Source organism: Zalophus californianus, chromosome 9, assembly GCF_009762305.2.
Source record: "Zalophus californianus isolate mZalCal1 chromosome 9, mZalCal1.pri.v2, whole genome shotgun sequence".
In the NCBI taxonomy this organism is placed as follows: domain Eukaryota; kingdom Metazoa; phylum Chordata; class Mammalia; order Carnivora; family Otariidae; genus Zalophus; species Zalophus californianus.
In genome coordinates this window covers 63,615,518-63,633,880 of record NC_045603.1, presented here as the reverse complement: position 1 = coordinate 63,633,880, position 18,363 = coordinate 63,615,518, and the positions used below count along the sequence as shown (strand labels likewise).

General features: G+C 57.7%; 2 protein-coding genes across 2 annotated transcripts; both read left to right on the top strand.

Moving 5' to 3' along the window:
• Positions 1–939: 939 nt before the first annotated feature.
• AQP2 (aquaporin 2) lies at positions 940–9,167 on the top strand. Its single transcript, XM_027595720.1, has 4 exons — positions 940–1,366; positions 4,438–4,602; positions 4,978–5,058; positions 5,770–9,167. Exons 1-4 carry the CDS (start codon positions 1,007–1,009, stop codon positions 5,977–5,979), a joined length of 816 nt encoding a protein of 271 aa, XP_027451521.1. The 5' UTR covers positions 940–1,006; the 3' UTR covers positions 5,980–9,167.
• A 3,775-nt stretch (positions 9,168–12,942) lies between these two features.
• Positions 12,943–17,218, top strand: LOC113922947 (aquaporin-5). Its single transcript, XM_027595355.1, has 4 exons — positions 12,943–13,960; positions 15,007–15,171; positions 15,576–15,659; positions 16,488–17,218. The coding sequence occupies exons 1-4, from the start codon at positions 13,196–13,198 to the stop codon at positions 16,671–16,673; spliced, it is 1,200 nt and encodes a 399-aa protein (XP_027451156.1). The 5' UTR covers positions 12,943–13,195; the 3' UTR covers positions 16,674–17,218.
• The last annotated feature ends 1,145 nt before the right edge of the window (positions 17,219–18,363 follow it).

The window sequence follows — 18,363 nt, the reverse complement described above, 5'->3', positions numbered from 1 at the left end:
GAGTATTCAGAGTATAAATAAATAACGCTATTAATAATAGCTGATATTAATTGATGGCTGACTGTGGGCCAGGTGAGGCTCTGAGCACTTTACATTATTTCATTTACCCCATACCCCAACCCCATGTAGAAGTTTATTATCCCCTATTTACAGAGACAGACAAGAAAGGGTAAATCACAGAGATGGACCAGGGTGATGCTGGAATGGAAGCCGGAAGCTTCCTCAGGCAACCGCAGGTTGATCCCATCACCCAGAACCAGGGTCCCCCTGCCACTGACACCACCCCCCTCCGTCCAGGCTACAGGAGCCGCCTTTTGGCTGGAGTTCCTGGGAGGACATGAAGCTTAAGAACTTCTGGGTAACTGACTACAAGAAAGTGAGCCCAGAAGAGACGAAACCTTTATGCCTTGGAAGGTTCACGTCACAAGCCAACCTGTTGTTTTCCATCCCCTTCAAGAAGGAATAATTGAAGGTCAACAACAGGAAGAACTTCCCAATCACTAGAAGGGGTAGCATGGACATCCTCTCTCATGGTCATTCTTGGGTGAGGTGTTGTCCCTGCCTTGACCAATAGTTGGAGTCAGAGGGAGGGGGTTTGGCATCATCCCCTCAGAGAAGCCCCACTCATAGAACCAGTGGGGGCGGGGGAAGCCCTGGGGCCACAGCCCTGGGGGAACCAGGGAACAAACACGGAAAATCAGGGGACGTCAGTCCTTATCTGGAGCTTATTAATGGGGAACATTAGTCAGCTGTGAAGGCCAAGATGGGGTGATAGGCATGCTGGTGGGCAGGGGTGGGGGATGGGAGCAGCCATAGGAGAGACAAGCTACGGACCCAGACTCCACCTCCACCTCACGTGTCCCAATCCAGGATGGAAGAACCCTATAAATGCCCCTAGCCCAGCCTCCCCAGAGACCCTGAGAGAGAGAGAGAGAGAGAGAGAGAGAGCGTGCTCCACAAGCTTCCTTCTGCTGTGACTGCCGGGCCAGCCCACAAAGGGCACAGCATGTGGGAACTCCGGTCCATAGCCTTCTCCAGGGCTGTGTTTGCCGAGTTCCTGGCCACGCTCCTCTTCGTCTTCTTCGGCCTCGGTTCGGCCCTCAACTGGCCACAGGCCCTGCCCTCTGTGCTGCAGATTGCCATGGCCTTCGGCCTGGGTATTGGCACCCTGGTGCAGGCTCTGGCCCACGTCAGCGGGGCTCACATCAACCCTGCCGTGACCGTGGCCTGCCTGGTGGGCTGCCACGTCTCCTTTCTCCGAGCTGCCTTCTACGTGGCTGCCCAGCTGCTGGGGGCTGTGGCAGGGGCCGCTCTGCTCCATGAGATCACACCACCCGACATTCGAGGGGACCTGGCTGTGAATGCAGTGAGTAGCCAGAACTTTGTCCCTTCCCCAAGGGGCAGGTCCTGGGGAGTCCCTTGGAAAGGGTGAGGTGGGGGGACCAGATCTGGATGAGGGTCTGGGTGGGGAGAGAGAAAGATGGAGGGTGGGGAGGAGGGAGAGAGGGAGAGATGCTGAAGCCAGGAACACAGGTGCCATAAGGGAGTCGGGGTAAAAGGAGCAATAAGGTCTGAGCAGAGGCAGGATCCAGGTGGGTCTGCTGGCACCTTCTGCCCTGAGTCTCATGGGGGAAGAGCAAGATCAGGGTTGACCTGATGCCCGCTTTACAGTGAAGGCTGGGCTAGAACTCAGCAGAAGACAAAGTCCCAAAGCAGATGTGCTTTCTGAACTGGGAGGAACCTCAGAGTGCTAGTCCCAAGGGTCTTCTCGAGGGAAGAAGTATTTCTCCAGCATCCGTGTGTGAGCCTCACAGCAGGTGCTCCTCACAAGCCACACGTTGACACATCACAACAGAGCTTCGAGGTAGGGATGGGTATATCCATTGCTTAAGGTGCCAGAAGCCAGCCTTCAAACCCAGGCTTGACTGCAAAACTCATGATCTTTCCACCTGACCAGTGTCCCCTCCCTGAGCCATCAACTAAGACTTGTGTAGCACACAAGGAAACTGAGGCTCAGAGAAGGGAAGGCATGGGCCAAGAGTTCTACAGTGTGTCAATACCAGAGAAAGCACCAGAACTCAAGGAAAAGCTGAAGAGGCAAGGTCTCTCCAGACCCTGGAGAAGGTCCCCAGAGCCTGTGACTAACTGCTGATTATACGAGCAGTGGCTAATCGGACACCTTAGGCACTTTGGGAGCTGGGAGGACACCGCAATCCCTCCCCCTCCGTGTTCCTGCTCTCTCTCTCTCCTGGGTCTGTGCAGCACCCTGGCATCCGAGGCCATGGGTGAGGAGGCCAAGTCTGTGTCCCCTCAATACACATCTCTCTCCACCCCTATCCCAAGCCAGGGCCGCAAGCACCTCTTTCATGCCTCGATGGCCTGCCTTTCCCTGGGCCACTGGATAAAAGCACTGATGTCTCTGAAGAGTCCTACACGGTTTCTGCGGCCACCCCTTCCTTTGCACAGGTGGCCCTTCCTCATGCAAGGGGTAGAGGTGTCCCAATTGAGGAAATTTTTCTTCTTCAAAATGGAAAATATGATGAGGCTGGGGCTCAGGGATGAGGAAAGGCTAGAGTGGCCATGGTGGGAGACAGATTGAGGAGTGTGACTATTTCCAGTGAGTATGAAATTAGTTCTGTTCCCAGGAAGGAGAGGTCCAGTTAGACTGCCGGAGGAACTTCCTGAGAGTATGGCCAAGAAAGTGAATGTGTGGCTAGAGAATCTCCTCTAAGAGCAGAGCAATGGAAATGCTAAGGAGCCATGGGGACACTCACTCCTGCTCCTCCATCATTTGACAGTTAACTGGGGCCCTCAGAAGGAAAGAGTCTGGAGAAGGTCCCCCAAGTTACTGCTCAGCATTTACCATCTTGAGGAACTAGGGAGAACCCTGCCTTGCTGGAAAGGTGCAGCAGTGGGGCTGGGTTGCCCTGAGGCTAGAAAGCTAGATGACCCCCAAGACCATTCCAGGCATCCTCTGAGGTCACTGGAAAGGCCAGCCTAGCTGCCAGGAAGTTACCGCTGATGTGCACCTGCTCTTTGCCAGGCCAGATATCACCTATGTCTGGGTGCAACACTGTAAGATGAATTCTGTGTACCCTCTACCCTGATTGGTAAATTGAGGCCCAGCATTCAATTGACTCAAATCACAGAACTAGCTGATGTCAGCACCTGGAAGTGGATGCAGAGCTGTCTGACACCAAATCCATGTCCACACCTCTCCCTTAGAAAAGCCATTTACCAGTGGGAATGGGGCTGGGGCTCTGCCCTTGTCATTTCCAGTCCTCACACAGTCCTCCGGAATCTGTTATGTTATCCCCATTTTATGGAAGGACAAACTGAGGCTGAAGTAGTAAATAGGGCCCCATGGCAAGTTGTAGGCCTCCAAAATATCTGCCTTCAAAGCTCTTTTCACTGCCCCCCACTAGAGGCTCTAACATTGGACGACGGGAGTGGAGGGCCTGAGGTTAGACCCTAGAGACCCAAGGGTGCCAGCCCAATGGCTAGGACCCAAGAATGGGGGTTCAGGGCCTAGAGAAGGAGCGTGGGAGCTGAGAGCTTTCCTAGTGCCAGCCGGTGCAGTGCCCAGCGCTTGAGGGCAGGGTGTAGGGCACAGGATGACAAAACCCAGAGAGAAATCCAGTGCTGGGTGCGGCCCGGTTATGAAATAGCCTCTTTGCTCGGCCCCAAGTTCTCTCATTACCCAAGGCAGGGTCTGCCAGGACCATGGGCACCCCACCTGGTCCACAGGCCCCCTTGCCACAGTACAGGGCACCAGCGCCCCCATCCCCAACCTCCACGGGATGTGCAGGGAACAAATCCACAGGACAAAACTGAGGCCTGAAGTACAGTGTAGAACAGGCAAGATCCGAGGGGACAGGCAAAGGTGAAAAGAAAGAGTTGTACACTGGGCTCATGGGGTGAGGGTTCTCACTAGGACTTTCCTAGACCCAAGTCCTAAGACCCTTCCCTGGGGACCCTTTGCCCACATGAAGAAAGAGCACAGGCCTCTCGTTACACCAGTAGTATCTTACGGCCTAGAGAGCAAAGAAGGCCTTTCTGTTACCTGCCCTAAAGCTTCCTGCTGCAGTCAAGACCTCTTCCCTTCTTGTTTTTCTGGAAACAAATCGTGGACCTCAGCATCCTTTGCCTCCCACATTAGGCACATAATCACAGCCCCCAAGTCTAATGGGTTGTGTAGTCAGTTTTCCTACCTCTGGCCTAGGGACCACCAGCAGTCCTGGGGTCAATCCCCCTACCTTTGGGCCACAGCCCAGGAAGAAGCCATCATTCATTTGAGCTAAGGTGGCAGGTGAGCCCCGGTGTTCCAGTCCCAGCCCAGAAGCCTCTCTGGAGCCTTGACTGCAGATGGATGGGAAGATGGAGCCAGAGTGGGGAGCCCGCTCAGCGTGCCCCCACCCACCCTCTCTCTTTCCCCAGCTCAGCAACAACACAACAGCAGGCCAGGCTGTCACCGTGGAGCTTTTCCTGACCCTGCAGCTGGTGCTCTGCATCTTCGCTTCCACAGATGAGCGTCGTGGAGACAACCTGGGCACCCCTGCCCTCTCCATCGGTTTCTCCGTGGTCCTGGGGCACCTCCTTGGGGTAGGTCAGGGCCACTGCTTCTAGTCCCCCCAGGGACAGACCTACAGACCTTCCCCAAAGAAGCAGACACACAGACCACTCTAGAAATAGACACACAGACCCGCAAAAGTGACAGACACAAAGACCCCCAGGGGCCAGATACACAGAACTCCCCAGAGGCACAGTCATGTGGCCATCCCAGAAGGTCTGACTCCCAGATTCCCCCAGATCTCACTCCAGCCTCTAATGAAGACAGAACCCTGTACCTATGCGGACTAACTGCCCATCACAGGGGTTCCCTTGAGGTTGAGGGCAAGGGCTAGAGAGGGGCACAAGGACTCCCTGCGCTGTCCTCATCAGCTGCCTTCGGTCCCTGACCCCTGCCTCCCCTTGTAGATCCACTACACTGGCTGCTCCATGAATCCCGCCCGCTCCCTGGCTCCTGCTGTTGTCACCGGCAAGTTTGACGACCACTGGGTAATGGCTGAAACCTCCCCGGCCTTCCCCTCCCTCAGAAACCCATCTCTGCTAGGGCTGGAATAGAGGCGGTCGGAGCTCAGCGAACCCACCGCGCTCCTCCTGGGGAGCCTGGGCTTTCCTCCCTCGGGTCTGATGCGGCGGAACACTTCGTTCTTCCTTTCCATATCCCTCAGTGAGGATAATAGCAGTTGTTGCCTCATTGGCTTTCTGGAAGAGTTAAGTGACGTTCCTTAAGTGAGGTGTAAAACAGCTCACACAGTGGCTGGAACCCCGTAAATGGTAATATTTGTACTAGCTAACGCAGACATTTGTATTATTCAGCACTCATCTAGCCTGAGTAGGGGCCAGGCCTTGTTCTAAGTGCTTTGTTGGTTTTCACGACCACCCTAGGAGGTAGGCATTATTACAATGAAAGGAAACTAAGGCCCAGACAGGGTGGGCACATGGCCTCTGGTCACCCGGGCAGTCCGCTTGGAATTCGCACCCTTAACCCCCAACTAGCCCGCCTGCCCCAACAGCTGCTGCCCTCGTTACTAAGTCCGCCAATCCGCCCCGCCCCCGCACTAGTCCACGAATCGCGTGGGAGACCCCCTTTCCAACACCAAGCGGGGGGAGGGCGTCTGGAGGCTGAGGGGCGCGGGGAGTCGGGGCTCGCCCCCCCCCCCCCCGCCTCAACCCCGCCCCGACCGGCCTCTCCTCCCGCCCCAGGTCTTCTGGATCGGACCCCTGGTGGGCGCCGTCCTGGGCTCCCTCCTCTACAACTACGTCCTGTTCCCGCCGGCCAAGAGCCTGGCCGAGCGCCTGGCGGTGCTCAAGGGGCAGGAGCCCGACGCCGACTGGGAGGAGCGCGAGGTGCGGCGGCGGCAGTCCGTGGAGCTGCACTCGCCGCAGAGCCTGCCGCGGGGCAGCAAGGCCTGAGCGCACCGCCCGCCCGGCCCCGAGGCCCCGGCCCCAGGCTCCGGGGGAAGAGCTCCGAGGGACTGCCCGCCCGCCGCCCAGCCAGCCCCTCCTCTCCCCAGGTCCGAAGGCCGCCCCGGGCGTGCGCCGCGCCCAGGAGCCGCTGCGGGGGCTGCGGGGTGGCGGTGAGGCCGGCAGACCCCCTGTCCCCCAGGCTGCAGGCAGTGAGCAGTCCGGACGCTCTGGCCCCTTGCAGGCAGCTGGACATTTGGGGAGGGAAGGCCAGCAGGCGGAGGAAGGCTCTGGGGAGGCCGCACCGGGTACCGCGGGGGAGGGGGATCTGGGAACGGTGCGGCAGGTTCTGCTAGTGTGCAAGTGTGTGTTCCTCCCCAGTGTCTCTCTGTCCCCAAGTGCACGGTGGTGCATGCTCCTGAATGTAAGTGGCTGTGCCCGTGGTGGTGTGAGTGCACTGGCTGGCAACCTCTCACTCCCCTCTTGACCCCTCCCCACCCCCAGTGCAATAAATCTCCTCCCTCTGCAGCCCCATCCTCCCCAGGAGCTCTAAGACAGTGCTCCTCAGGAGAAGGGAAGGGGAGGGTCTGGAGGCCCCTGAGAGGGCTGAAGGGAGGGCCCTGATGGGCAACCCCTACCCTGCCTCTCCTGGAAAATTCCCCCAAGCTGCAGCGCTGGGCCCCAAGGTTTGCCAATTTCCCATTGCTAGAGACAGAGAATATCAGCTAGAGAACGGCTTCCCCAAAAGTGTCTTCCGGGAAAAGGGAGGGCTGGGTGGCCAAGGACCTCCTTTCTGCCCTGAGGGAAGACCTCTTCAAAGAAGGAAGCCGGCATGTGTGTGTGCATGCCTGTATGTGTGTGTACATGCCCTACGTGTATGCAGGAGACCCCCATCTCCAGGGGGCTCCAGACCCAGAGATTAGCCTGTGGCAGAGAAAACAAAAGCCCTCTGCGGGCCCCAGCCTTTGTCTTGGGAGAGGGGGAGATTTGCAACTGGACACTTGGTGAAAGGAGACACTCCGTTTCGCAAGTGAGGCCTCTCTCCTGGCACGCACCCCTGGCTGGCTGGCCAGGGCCTTCAGGCATGCGGCCACAGGCCTCGCTCCCCCGGAATCTCTCTTCCTCTCCGTCCCTTCAGGTTTCCACCCTAGTTCAGTTACTGGGGGGCGAGAGCAGCCTAGCACTCTCAGGACCACAGAAGGGAAATGACTTGTCCAGGCAGAGGCAGGTCTGTGTCTAGAGCCTGGGCTTCTACGTTTCCAGGCCAGTGCAATGGTTCTCAAATGAGATTAAGTGGGATTAAGTGAGATGATGCATGTGAAGATGCTGTGTGAACTGTAATTCCTCATACCATTAGCACGCATTATTGGGATTATTTCATTATTTCCGCTTCCTGCGGGTAGAGCACAGAAGGGGCCTGATCCTCAGCCTCTTTTACCTTCTTTAGATGGTGGACAGTGCAAAGGACGGCCCTGAGAGTCAAGGCAGAAGGAGATGGGTTTGGGGATGACCCCATCCTGGTCCAGCCTCTTCACCTCTCCTGGCCCTGAGTGCACCCTAGCTGTTCTAGCACTTTCCTCCTCCCATCACCCAGACACCTTCCATTCTCTCCGTCCCTCTCCAGTCTGCTGCATAGCTAACCTCAGAATCACATCTTGAGCCCCTTTCTCCATGCACTAGGGCCTTCCTGCTTCCAGGCTTCTGTCGGTGTCTGTCTCACACGGCACCGAGCACCCCGTGTCCCGGAGTCTCCAGCCCCTTCCTGCCCTCCGCTCCCTTCAAAGATGGACGGTGTATGGGGAACATCTCTGGGCGTGTGCCCACCTCCTCATCTATGCTTTTTGCTGTCATCCTTGACCAAAGTTCCCTCTAGGGTCAGAAAAAGGCTGCCTTGGCCCATAGATGCTATGGAAGAAAGGGTCCCGAACCCCCCGACAGCTGGTGACAGCCACCTGACCTCCTACCAGAGGAGAGGTTGTATCAGAGACCAAAGTGACCTCTGGGGCTGTACTTTGAACTGCTCTCGAAGTTCAAAAGCAGCAAGGCATTGAGCTGTAAGCCAAGCCTGCATGTGTCTCAGGCACCCCATCCCCACCCCACCTCACCCCCACACATCCCCCTAGAAGGTGCCCAGAATTTCTCTTTATGTCTATCCCGCTTCCTGGATTGCACCTCACCTAAAACCAAATGTGACATCACCACAACCTCCTGCCCTGATTGCCCAGATTGGGGTCACTAAGGTCAGAGGTCAAAGCAGGATTCAAAATGGTGAGGATGGAGGGGACCTGACACCTAGTGAGCATCTCTTGTGTCCCAACCTCTGTGCTAAAACCTCAGGCAGGTTAGGGAAGGAGGGCAGCTTCCAGGTCCGCCGGATTTTAGCATTTCCAATGCACTCCCTATCATCCCCCCTGATTATCTCCCAACCCGGTGAGACAGGCAGAGCAAATACTGTTCTTCCCATTTTATAGATTGAAGAACTGCATTTCAGAGAATGATCTAACATCACACAGCTGTATGTGGCGGACTCAAAACTTGAACTCAGGCCTTCTTATTCAAAAATCCCATGATCTGGGGGGTATAGCTCAGGGATAGAGCATTTGACTGCAAAATCCCATGATCTGTCCATTCGGAGCTCAGGAGAGACCAGGTCTGGTCTGGGGCAAGTCCTAATTGCCCCCTTGGGCGCCCCTGGCAGAAACCAGAGCACACAACCGGGGCTGTCCAGCGCAGCCCTCTGTCTAGTGGTGGACACAGGCCCTCGGGGAGGGCCGCAGCAGGGTAGGGAGAAAAGGACAAAGAACACCAGGCTGGTTTCTGCCCTTGAAAAGCTCCTAGTCTGGAGGAGGATGGAGCGCGGACACACCCAAAACCAGACAGACGCAAGGCAGCATGGAGGCAGGTGGACAGGCTTCCGGGTCCTCAAGCTGGGGACAGAGGAGGCTTTGAGCTGTCCCAGCAGCATCCATTCCCACATCCCCACTTTGTGCCTGCAAATGTTGCTTTCATGTGGCTTTGTGTCTTTTCAGCGGCGATTCTGTGTACACGCAGTGCCTCCCAGGCAAGACTGTAAGCCCTTTGGGGGCAGGGCTCCTTCCAGTTCTTGGATGGCATTCTCCTACGTATTTTCCTTCATCAGTCTGGTCTAGTACAGTGCACTGCATATAGTAAGCACTCAATAAATGTTCATTTGCCAATAAGTGCTATTTCTTCCACACCTGAGTGATGGTCAATATCGTCCAAAGTGCCAGAAGACAAACCGGGGTCTCTCCCACGTCTTGAGCCCCCCAGAGCTGCTGTTGGGTACGGTGCAGAAGGGATGTCAATGCTGAATAAGCAGCTCAACGACGGGAGCCTGTGAAGGCAAATCTCCACAGCCGGCCTGGCCGAAAGGGGCAACCCAGGCTTTGTGACTCAGACGGCACCATGGAGGGGGCACCGAGACATGGGCAGGCTGTCTGGCCTCCAGAGAAAGTAAAGAACAGAACAGCCCCTTTTGGTCTCCTCACGCTGGCCTTAGCGCTGTGTTGGGAAGTCAGAACAGGACAACCCCGAATACTCAACGCGGCCCCAACTAACAGACCCAGACCTGCTCCTGCCACCGTCCTCCCCAGCTCAACGGATACAGCTTCAGTCCTTCAAATGCACAGGCCAAACAGCTCCAGTCCCCCTTGACGCCTCGCTCTCACGCACCGCGGGCACTCCATCAGGCCTTCCGCTCAGGGTTCCGTGCGCAAGGGATCCAGGATCTGATCATTCTCACCATCAGTACCTCCACTGGGGTCCAGGCCACTATCACCTCTCCCTGGGTAGGCATCTACCCATCTCCCTGCTTTAATCCCTGTCCCTCTGGTCTCTTCTCAACCCAGGAGCAGAGGGGCGGGGTTAAAAACTTTGTCAGACCATAGCAGTCCTTGGCTCCGCAACTTCCTCCTTCTTGCCAGTGAGGCCTTGTGGGCCTTTTGCTGGTGCACAGTCTGCCCCCTCCACCGCCTCTGCTCTCACCTCCTTCTGCTCTTCCTTGTTCCCTCTGTTCCGGCAACACTGGCTGCTCCCTCTGCCCAGAATGTTCTTCCCCCAGATACAGGCATGGACCTCTCCCTGTCTTCCTTCAAGTCTGCTCAGACGTCACCTTCTCAACAAGACCTACACTGATAGCTCATTTAAAATTTCAAAGAACCTCCACTCCCACCCCAGCATGCCCAGCCCCCCTTAACATATTCTATTTTTCCATTAGCACTTACCAGATTCCAACACACTGTATAACTTACATATACCCATTGTTTATTGCCTGTCTCCTTTCATTAGAATATTAGCTCCTCAAGGCAGAGAAATAGTCTGCTAGTTCACGGCTATATCCCCAGTGCTTAGAACAGTGCCTGCCACATAGGAACTGCCCGATAAGTCTTTGTAGGAAGGACTGAAAGATTCTTCCCCCACACTGGGGAATGCGTGGAGCCCCAGGGGAATATTCTGCTGCCAATTACCCTACGATTTCTGCCTCCAGCCCTCAATGACTCCCAGGGAATACAGGGGTCCCTATATCAGGAGAGGAGGGAAAGGGCTCTCCCTGAGGGGTTCTAACTCTCCCTGCCACAGATGGGGAGATCTATCTCCCAGTCCAGAGACATCCCAAAGAAGCATTCCTCTGGGGCTGCCAGCCCAGAGCCCAAGTGCTCAGGGCAAAGACAGTTCCAGAACATAGTAGCTGCAGTAGTTTCTTGCGACAGCCTTGGAACAGAGGGACCCAGATGGTTGGAGAGAGATGCAAGGACCCTAAGCACAGGCCTAGGAAACGTAACCAACTGCTCCCTCTGAGTCTATGGAGTCATCAGGGTCACTATTCCAGTCTGGGACAGGCCTGCGCTGAGCCCTGAGCCCCGAGCCCAGATGAAAACCCAGTACACACCTGCCATGCCCTTCCAGGGGCAGGGCTCCAGGACCCATGGCAGAAAGGACAAACAGACCTGGCGCAAGAGGACAGAAATGGGGGAGGCCTGGGGGGCTCAGAAGGTTGAGCGTCTGCCTTCGGCTCAGGTCATGATCTCAGGGTCCTGGGATGGAGCCCTGCTTCGGACTCCCTGCTCAGCAGGAAGCCTGCTTCTCCTTCTCCCTCTGTTCCTCCCCCACCAGCTCCTGCTCCTTCCCCCCCCCCCCCCCCCCCCCCCCCCCCCCGCCTTTGAGCTTGTGCGTGTTCGCCTGCGTGCTCACTCCCTCTCTCGGTCTCAAATAAAAAAATAAAATCTTAAAAAAAAAAAAAAAAAGGAGGAAAGAAGTGGGAAAGGAGCTGCTCCAGCTGGAAACACAGAACTGAGGAGGAACAATAGTGGGGTTTCTTTGGTCCCTGTTTTCTTTGGCCTCTTCGCTGCCACGGAGCCCAGAGCCCGCTCCTCCAGGTCCTTGGCTTTCCTCCAGCCCCCCCCCCCCCCCCCGCTTAGCCCCTGCGGGAGAGACTACCAGAGGAGCACCCGTTCTCTCCTTCTGCTGCACCCTCTGTGTAACACCACATAGAGCCCTCAGGGGGGCTGTAAAATTATAGTCACACGCACAACATGAGGAAACTTTACTGAGCCTTACTCTGTAGCAGGCACTATGCTGAGTGCTTCCCAAGGACACGTGGTGGTAGCAGGTGGTGGGGTCTTTTGTGGAACTCCTCTCCTGGGATCCTTCTTCCAAGCCCTGGAGGGCTCTCCAGTCTCATTCCCTACATGCCTCACGTGGGGCTGGGAAGAAGGAGGGCTGGGAAGGCCAGCGGAGAGCAGCTGGGAGCTCAGAGGGAAGGGATAAGTACAGGGGGAGGCGGAAGGGAGCTGGAAGAGAGTGTCACCTAGTCCAGGGGTGGGAGCACTAGAAAAGAACACATGTAAGAGAGACGGGCCTGGAAACTGAGGTAGAGACAGAAAAGAAACGAAGAAAGTCACAGAAATTAAGAGGCCGAGGAAGTAAAACAGGAGACAGAAACAGAGGCAAGGAGAGACTGAGACAGAGCCTAAGGCTAAGACCGTAAACAGAAAGCAAGGGGGTGGGGGGGGAGAAGGGAAATTGGAAAGAGAAAAAGAGGGAGAGCCTAAGAGACAGACTGAGACTGCAAGGAGATAGAGGAACAGGGATTTCGAGGGAGACTGAGACAGAGACGAGAGAGGAAGAGACTGCTAGAAGGACAGACCAGCAGACTGAAGAGAGAGACAAGAAGTCTGAAAAAGAAAGAGTTTGGAGGGAGAGGCTGAAGGAGAAAGAGCAGAGGCAGGTATTGCAAGACTGAGTGAGGGGCGGGGGCGGGGGCTGGCTGGCTGGCTCAGGTAGAGCCTGGGACTCTTGATCTCAGGGTTGTGGGTTGGAGCCCCATGTTGGGTGTAGAGATTACTTAAAGATAAAATCTTAAAAAAAAAAAAAAAAAGACTGAGTGAGGATTTGAAGGAGGGGAAGACTAAGGAGACAGAGGAGGAAGGGGTGAGCGGTGGGAGGAAGAAAAGAAAAACCTGAGATATCCAGAGTAGGGGGGCCTCCGGCAGGGGTAGAAAAGCGGGAGAGGCCAAGACCCGGCATGGGAGGTCAGCGCTGCACCTGCACCCTCCTCGCACCAAACTCCGACCCCCACTCCCAGGGGCTCTTCCCTGACCCAAAACAAAACCGCCCTCGGTCATGCCCCTTCGCGTCCCATGAACGAAGTGAATTCCCGGCCCCCATCCTCTTGGGGACTCGCTGGGATCCCCAGGAGTTCTGTGCTCCTGGAGGGGCTGGCGCGGCTGCCCGGGAGAGGGAGCCTCCTGGGGCTACTGGGCTTCGAGGATTGCCAAACGCGGGCCCGGCTGGCACTGCGCCCGCTTTTCCCAAAATGCCCCCGCTCCAACCCGGGAAGCCAGCCTGGCCCAGCCAGGGAGAGGCCCACGACGGCCGGCCGGACCGCCCCGCGCGGCCCAGCCCGGCCACCCGCCCCCGCCACCGCCGGGCAGGGAGCTGAGTGGCGCTGTCCTCGGAGAATCGCCTCATTCCAGCCCTGCCGGGGGGTGAGGCCGGGCCAGGATGCCCGCGTCGCAGGAGGAAAAGGAGGAGCTGGACCCAGAGCCCGAGAAAAAAAGGGGAAGACAAGGGACGGAGATCGAGGGCCAGCGGAGGTAGGCGCTCGGAGCACGGTAGGACGGGCGAGGCCGGACCCGGCGAAGTCTCCCAGGGAGCCCGGGACGAGCAGCGCGGAGGAGAGCGCGGGAGCCGTCGGGGGCGCACCATGCGCGGGTCCCCAGCCGCCCGGCCGGCCTACACGGCCGCCGCCTGGGTCACGTGGCCCGGGCGCGTCCGCTGCTGCCCCGGCGGGGGGGCGGGCGCCGGGCCGGGGGCGCGCGGGCCCCGGGGCCGCTGTGAGCCGGCGCTGGCCGCCAGATTCCCTCCCTGCGCGCTGCGCTGGGCCCCGGGCGCCGGAGCCGCCCACTGCCCCCCCGCGCTCGCCCCCCCGCGGGGCGCCCGCCCTCTATATAGCGCACCCCTGCACGGCCCGCGCCAGGCCGCTAGCCACACAGTGGGCGCCGCAGAGCGCGCCGCACCCGGGAGCCAGCCCCCCGCCCCCTGCGCCGCCGCCCCGACAGGCGTCCCGCGTCGCGGCCGCCGCCGCCGCCAGGCCCCCGCGGCCACCATGAAGAAGGAGGTGTGCTCCGTGGCCTTCCTCAAGGCCGTGTTTGCCGAGTTCCTGGCCACCCTCATCTTCGTCTTCTTTGGCCTCGGCTCGGCCCTCAAGTGGCCGTCGGCGCTGCCCAGCATCCTGCAGATCTCGCTGGCCTTTGGCCTGGCCATAGGCACCCTGGCCCAGGCCCTGGGGCCCGTGAGCGGCGGCCACATCAATCCCGCCATCACGCTGGCCCTCCTGGTGGGCAACCAGATCTCCCTGCTCCGGGCTGTCTTCTACGTGGTGGCCCAGCTGGTGGGCGCCATTGCTGGGGCGGGCATCCTCTATGGGCTGGCACCGCTCAATGCCCGAGGCAATCTGGCCATGAACGCGGTGAGTGCCCACGGGGCTGGGGTGGGATAGGGACCTTGAAGTGGGCTCCTGACCAGATCCCCGGGCCCCATGTCAAAGACGGGTGCCACAGAATGGGCCAGTGTGGTCAGGAAGGTCAGAAAGATGAATATCCAGGCTGGGTTGTGCCCCTGCTAGCATCCCTGGTTCATACCCACCTCCTCCGCCCTCTCCCCTCCTGCTGCGCTTCCTGGTCTATCTCCTGGTGCCTACTGTCCCTCCTTTCTTGCCCGAAACTTCTGGCTTTCTCCTGTCTCAGCCCTGAGTTTTGCCTTCCTCTTGGGACCGTCCCTGCTCCTGTCTGCTCCTCATTGGAGTGGTTTCATGGAACCACCAAAGATGGGTCATTATCCTGGCTTTGGGTGACCCTTGCTCCTCTGGGTCTCATTTTTCTCAGCCATTCCGTGGGGGTGGTCATAACCTACCATGGCAGGTGTCAAGGGGGTTACATTTAGAAACCATGCGTGTGAACCTCGTAATGTGGTGCCCGTGTGTAGGGTCTGTTGAATATGGGTTCCTGCTCCTGGTTCCCTGCTCCCACCCCCTCCCACAGTCCCAGATTCAGTCCCCATGTCCCATGCAAACTGGGTTCATTAATCAAACACAGAGGAGGATTTTCTCGGCCATTGTCAAGCCGTGAGTCAGCCCCACCGGAGAGACGGGTTTGAGGTTGGCACTGGCAGCGGGTCAGACACAGGCGGGAGGCAGGCTGGGGGTGCAGTAGGCAAACTGGGCAGCTGCCCACAGGAGGGAGGGTAAATGCCAGCTTGTGGGGGTGGGAACTGGGCAGAACCGTTGACAGGACCTTGTCCAGGAAAAGCTCCTCTCACACTCAGCTCCTTGGCCACAGGCCTGTGCTCCAAGCTTTGCGCACACTGTCAGGTCTTTTCAGTCTTTTCAGCAAAAGACCTTCCTGATGTGCGCAAGGCTTGGCCTCCAGGTACAATGGCTCTAAGTGTCCTCAGAGGCCCCAAGCCCCCGGCCATAGAGCTGGAAGGCAGGGGTTCTAACCCACCCTCCCCTTGCAGCTCAACAACAACACAAGCCAGGGCCAGGCTGTGGTAGTGGAGCTGATTCTGACCTTCCAGCTAGCACTCTGCATCTTCTCCTCCACCGACACCCGCCGCACCAGTCCTGTGGGCTCTCCGGCTCTGTCCATTGGCCTTTCTGTCACACTGGGCCACCTCGTGGGGGTGAGCAATAAGGCCACTTGGCTGGAGTTGTGGGAAGCCCCTCGGGGCAAATAACGGGGCCCTAGAGCAGCACCCTTCTGAGCCAGGAACCCCAGCAGTTAAGGCCTGGAGTGGGGTTGCTGTACCCTGTCCCAGGCTGGATCCCCCGAAATCTTCTCTAGCCTGAGGGGATATGGCAGTAAGTGGGAGTTGGGGTGAAGGCGGGAAATCCAGCCCAAGCACAGGACTTGAGAAGAAGGGTGCATGGGGACCCACGGAGGGAGAGGTCACCAGCCTAGGAACTGGGAGACTTGATTCAGAGACCTGGCTGAGCCCCTGAACTTCTGGGTGACTGTGGGAAAGACTGGGCCTTTAGGAGTTGGACAAGCATGTCCCCCCCTCGCCACCTCCCTCCCTCTGTCCAGATCTACTTCACCGGTTGCTCCATGAACCCAGCCCGCTCTTTTGGCCCCGCCATGGTTATGAATCGCCTCAGCTCTGCTCACTGGGTGAGTCCCTGGGTGAGCCCTACACTGGCTCCCTGGCAATGAGGGCCTGGAAACCTGGCCAAGAGCCCCGGGACTGTCTGGATGCTGTGGGCCCAGAGCTTGGGGGTGGCCCTGGGAGGTGTGGCTGGAGAGAGAAAGGAATATAGAAGGGGATGGGATGCAACCAGAACAAGGACAAGGGTAGTTAAATGGCAGAGGACCCTGTTTGGGGCTGGGGTGGGGTGGGGGGACTACCTGTATCTATACCTCTAAAGAAGGGAAGGAGATCTGTTCCTCTGTGTAAACCTCTGAGGACTTTGTCCTTCTGGGGTGGAATGGGGGTGGGGGGGAGGGCAACGTGTCTGTGTGTCTGTCCTCTCTGATGTTTTATTTATCTGTTCCGGTTGAGGAGGTCGAGAGTCTTCCTTCCTGTGGGCCTGTCCCTCTGGACAGTCTATCTGTCGCCTCCTCCTGTTCTCTCTCTCCAGGGTCTGTTTCATTCCCTATGTGGGAGGGAGAGGAGTTCTGTTGTCTCTCCGGGAATATACATGTCTTTTTCCTTCGAAGGGTCATTTGTCTCTCTTTAGGGTGAGGCTGGGGGGCCCTGTCCTTCTGGGGATCTGTCTCCTTTGAAGATCTGAGCGTCTGTAGGCCAAGTCCCGGTCATTGAGGAATAAATAGGGTGTCAGTATATTTTTTCCTTGGGCAGGAGGAAATCTCTCCCTCTGGAGGTCTGGAACTCTGTAGGTCCGCCTCCTCTGATGGTCCACGGGTCTGTCCTCTGGAGGGGAAGCTGTTGGTCTCTGAGGTCTGACACTCAGCCCCCTGATGCTGCCATGTCCCCGCCAGGTGTTCTGGGTAGGGCCCATCGTGGGGGCCATCCTGGCTGCCATCCTCTACTTCTACCTACTCTTCCCCAACTCCCTGAGCCTGAGCGAGCGCATGGCCATCATCAAGGGCACATACGAACCTGAGGAGGACTGGGAAGAGCAACGGGAGGAGCGGAAGAAGACCATGGAGCTGACTGCCCGCTGACCAGTTCCAGGCAGGGGCCGGCCCCCCAGCCCCTGAACCACAGGGGCAAAAAAATATATATATGTATGACAGCAAAGCTTCCTTCCCCTACAGCTGGGTCCTCTGGGCTAGGGAGGAGGTGCTGGCTCTCCCAGCTTCACAGTTAGGGATGGGAGCAGTAACCCATGATGGGACTCTTGGGTGGGGGCCAGGGGCTGGTGTCTGATGCGGAGGGGTCTCTCTGGGACAGGACAGCCTGCTGCCATGAGGTCAGACCTCAAGAGACTGTGAAAGTAGCACCAAGCTTAGAGGCTGCGCTGGGGCCAAGCTAGGAAGGGGTGGCCAGCAGTCTGTATGCCCCTATCTTCCCCCACCGCTCGCCCCCTGTTAAGAGCCAGAGGGGTCCCGGTCCCTAGGACTGCAGAGGCTGCCGCCCCCCCAGATTGCCTAAGGAGGAAGACAAACTGGTTCATTAAATGCTGCCTTATTTATTTCTGCTCGAGGATGCACAGGGTAGGGCTGCTGGTGTTTGGGGCAGGGGCTTACCAATAAACCACTGACATTCATGTTCTGCCTCATCTCTCCCCAGAGCCTCTCCTTGGGACACTCTGACTGATCGTCTCTGTCCCTCTGGACAGTCGGTCTCCTCTTTGTCATCCCTTATGCTCTCCATGGTCTGCACAGTTCTCTGTGGAAAGACAGGGAAGCTGAGGCCAGGGAAGGCTTAGAGCGGCAGAGAGGTGAGGTCGGGACGAGAAAGGGAGAGGAGACCAAAACACAGAAACAGAGCTAGAGGTCAGGAGGAGGCCGTGGGAGCAAAGGAAGGGTCCTCACCCAGTCGCTCGCCTGCTCACCCCTCCCACCTCAGCTATGTCAAGTCTCTGCCACCTGAGGAGGGCCTGGCCCCAGTGCCAGGGTGTGCCAGGCAGGGTGGAGGAGAATTGAACCAGCTGACAGCCCCTTGAGATGCCAAGCGGGTGACCAGCCAGAGCTGTCATCGGGTAGGAGACACAGCCATGGACTCCCCTCTCTGCACCTCACTGTTCCAAAAAGGTGCCATGTTGGGAGCCTGCTGTGGGAGGCAGAAGCCCCCTGCCTCACCCCACACATACCCAGGAGCCACAACCGGCCCCACCCTTCTCTGGGTCTCCTCACTCCTGCCTCTGCCGGCCTCTCTTCTCACTGTCCCACAGCTCTGGGCCCGTGGCTCTGCTCTGCCCTTGTCCCCTTGTCACTGACACTCCTTAGGAAGCCACCTTAAACTCTCTGAGCCTCTGTCTCTTAAGCTATGAAACAAGCACAAAAATGCTTCCCTCACAGGGTTGCTGTGGGAATGGTTTAAGATTAAGGGAGCAAGATACCTGAGCCCAGTCTGCTCTCTGTAGGGAAAATGGAGAGCAGCTCAGGACACAGCCCTGCATCATAGTTAAGGAGTCTGGCTTGGAGTTCAAATCCTACTTTGCAACTTTGGGTAACATAGGTTCTCTGAGTTGTGGTTTTGTGTTGTTTTGTTTTGTTTTTTGCAAGATTTAAGAGAGAGAGAGAGCGCACACATGAGCAAGAGCAGGGGGAGGGGCAGAGGGAGAAGCTGACTCCCCGCTGAGCAAGGAGCCCTCATCTATAAAATGGGGATACTTGTACCCACCTCATGGGTTGTTGGGAACATAAAGTGAGACAGGGGACAGAAGGAAAACAGGGCCGGCACCTCAGT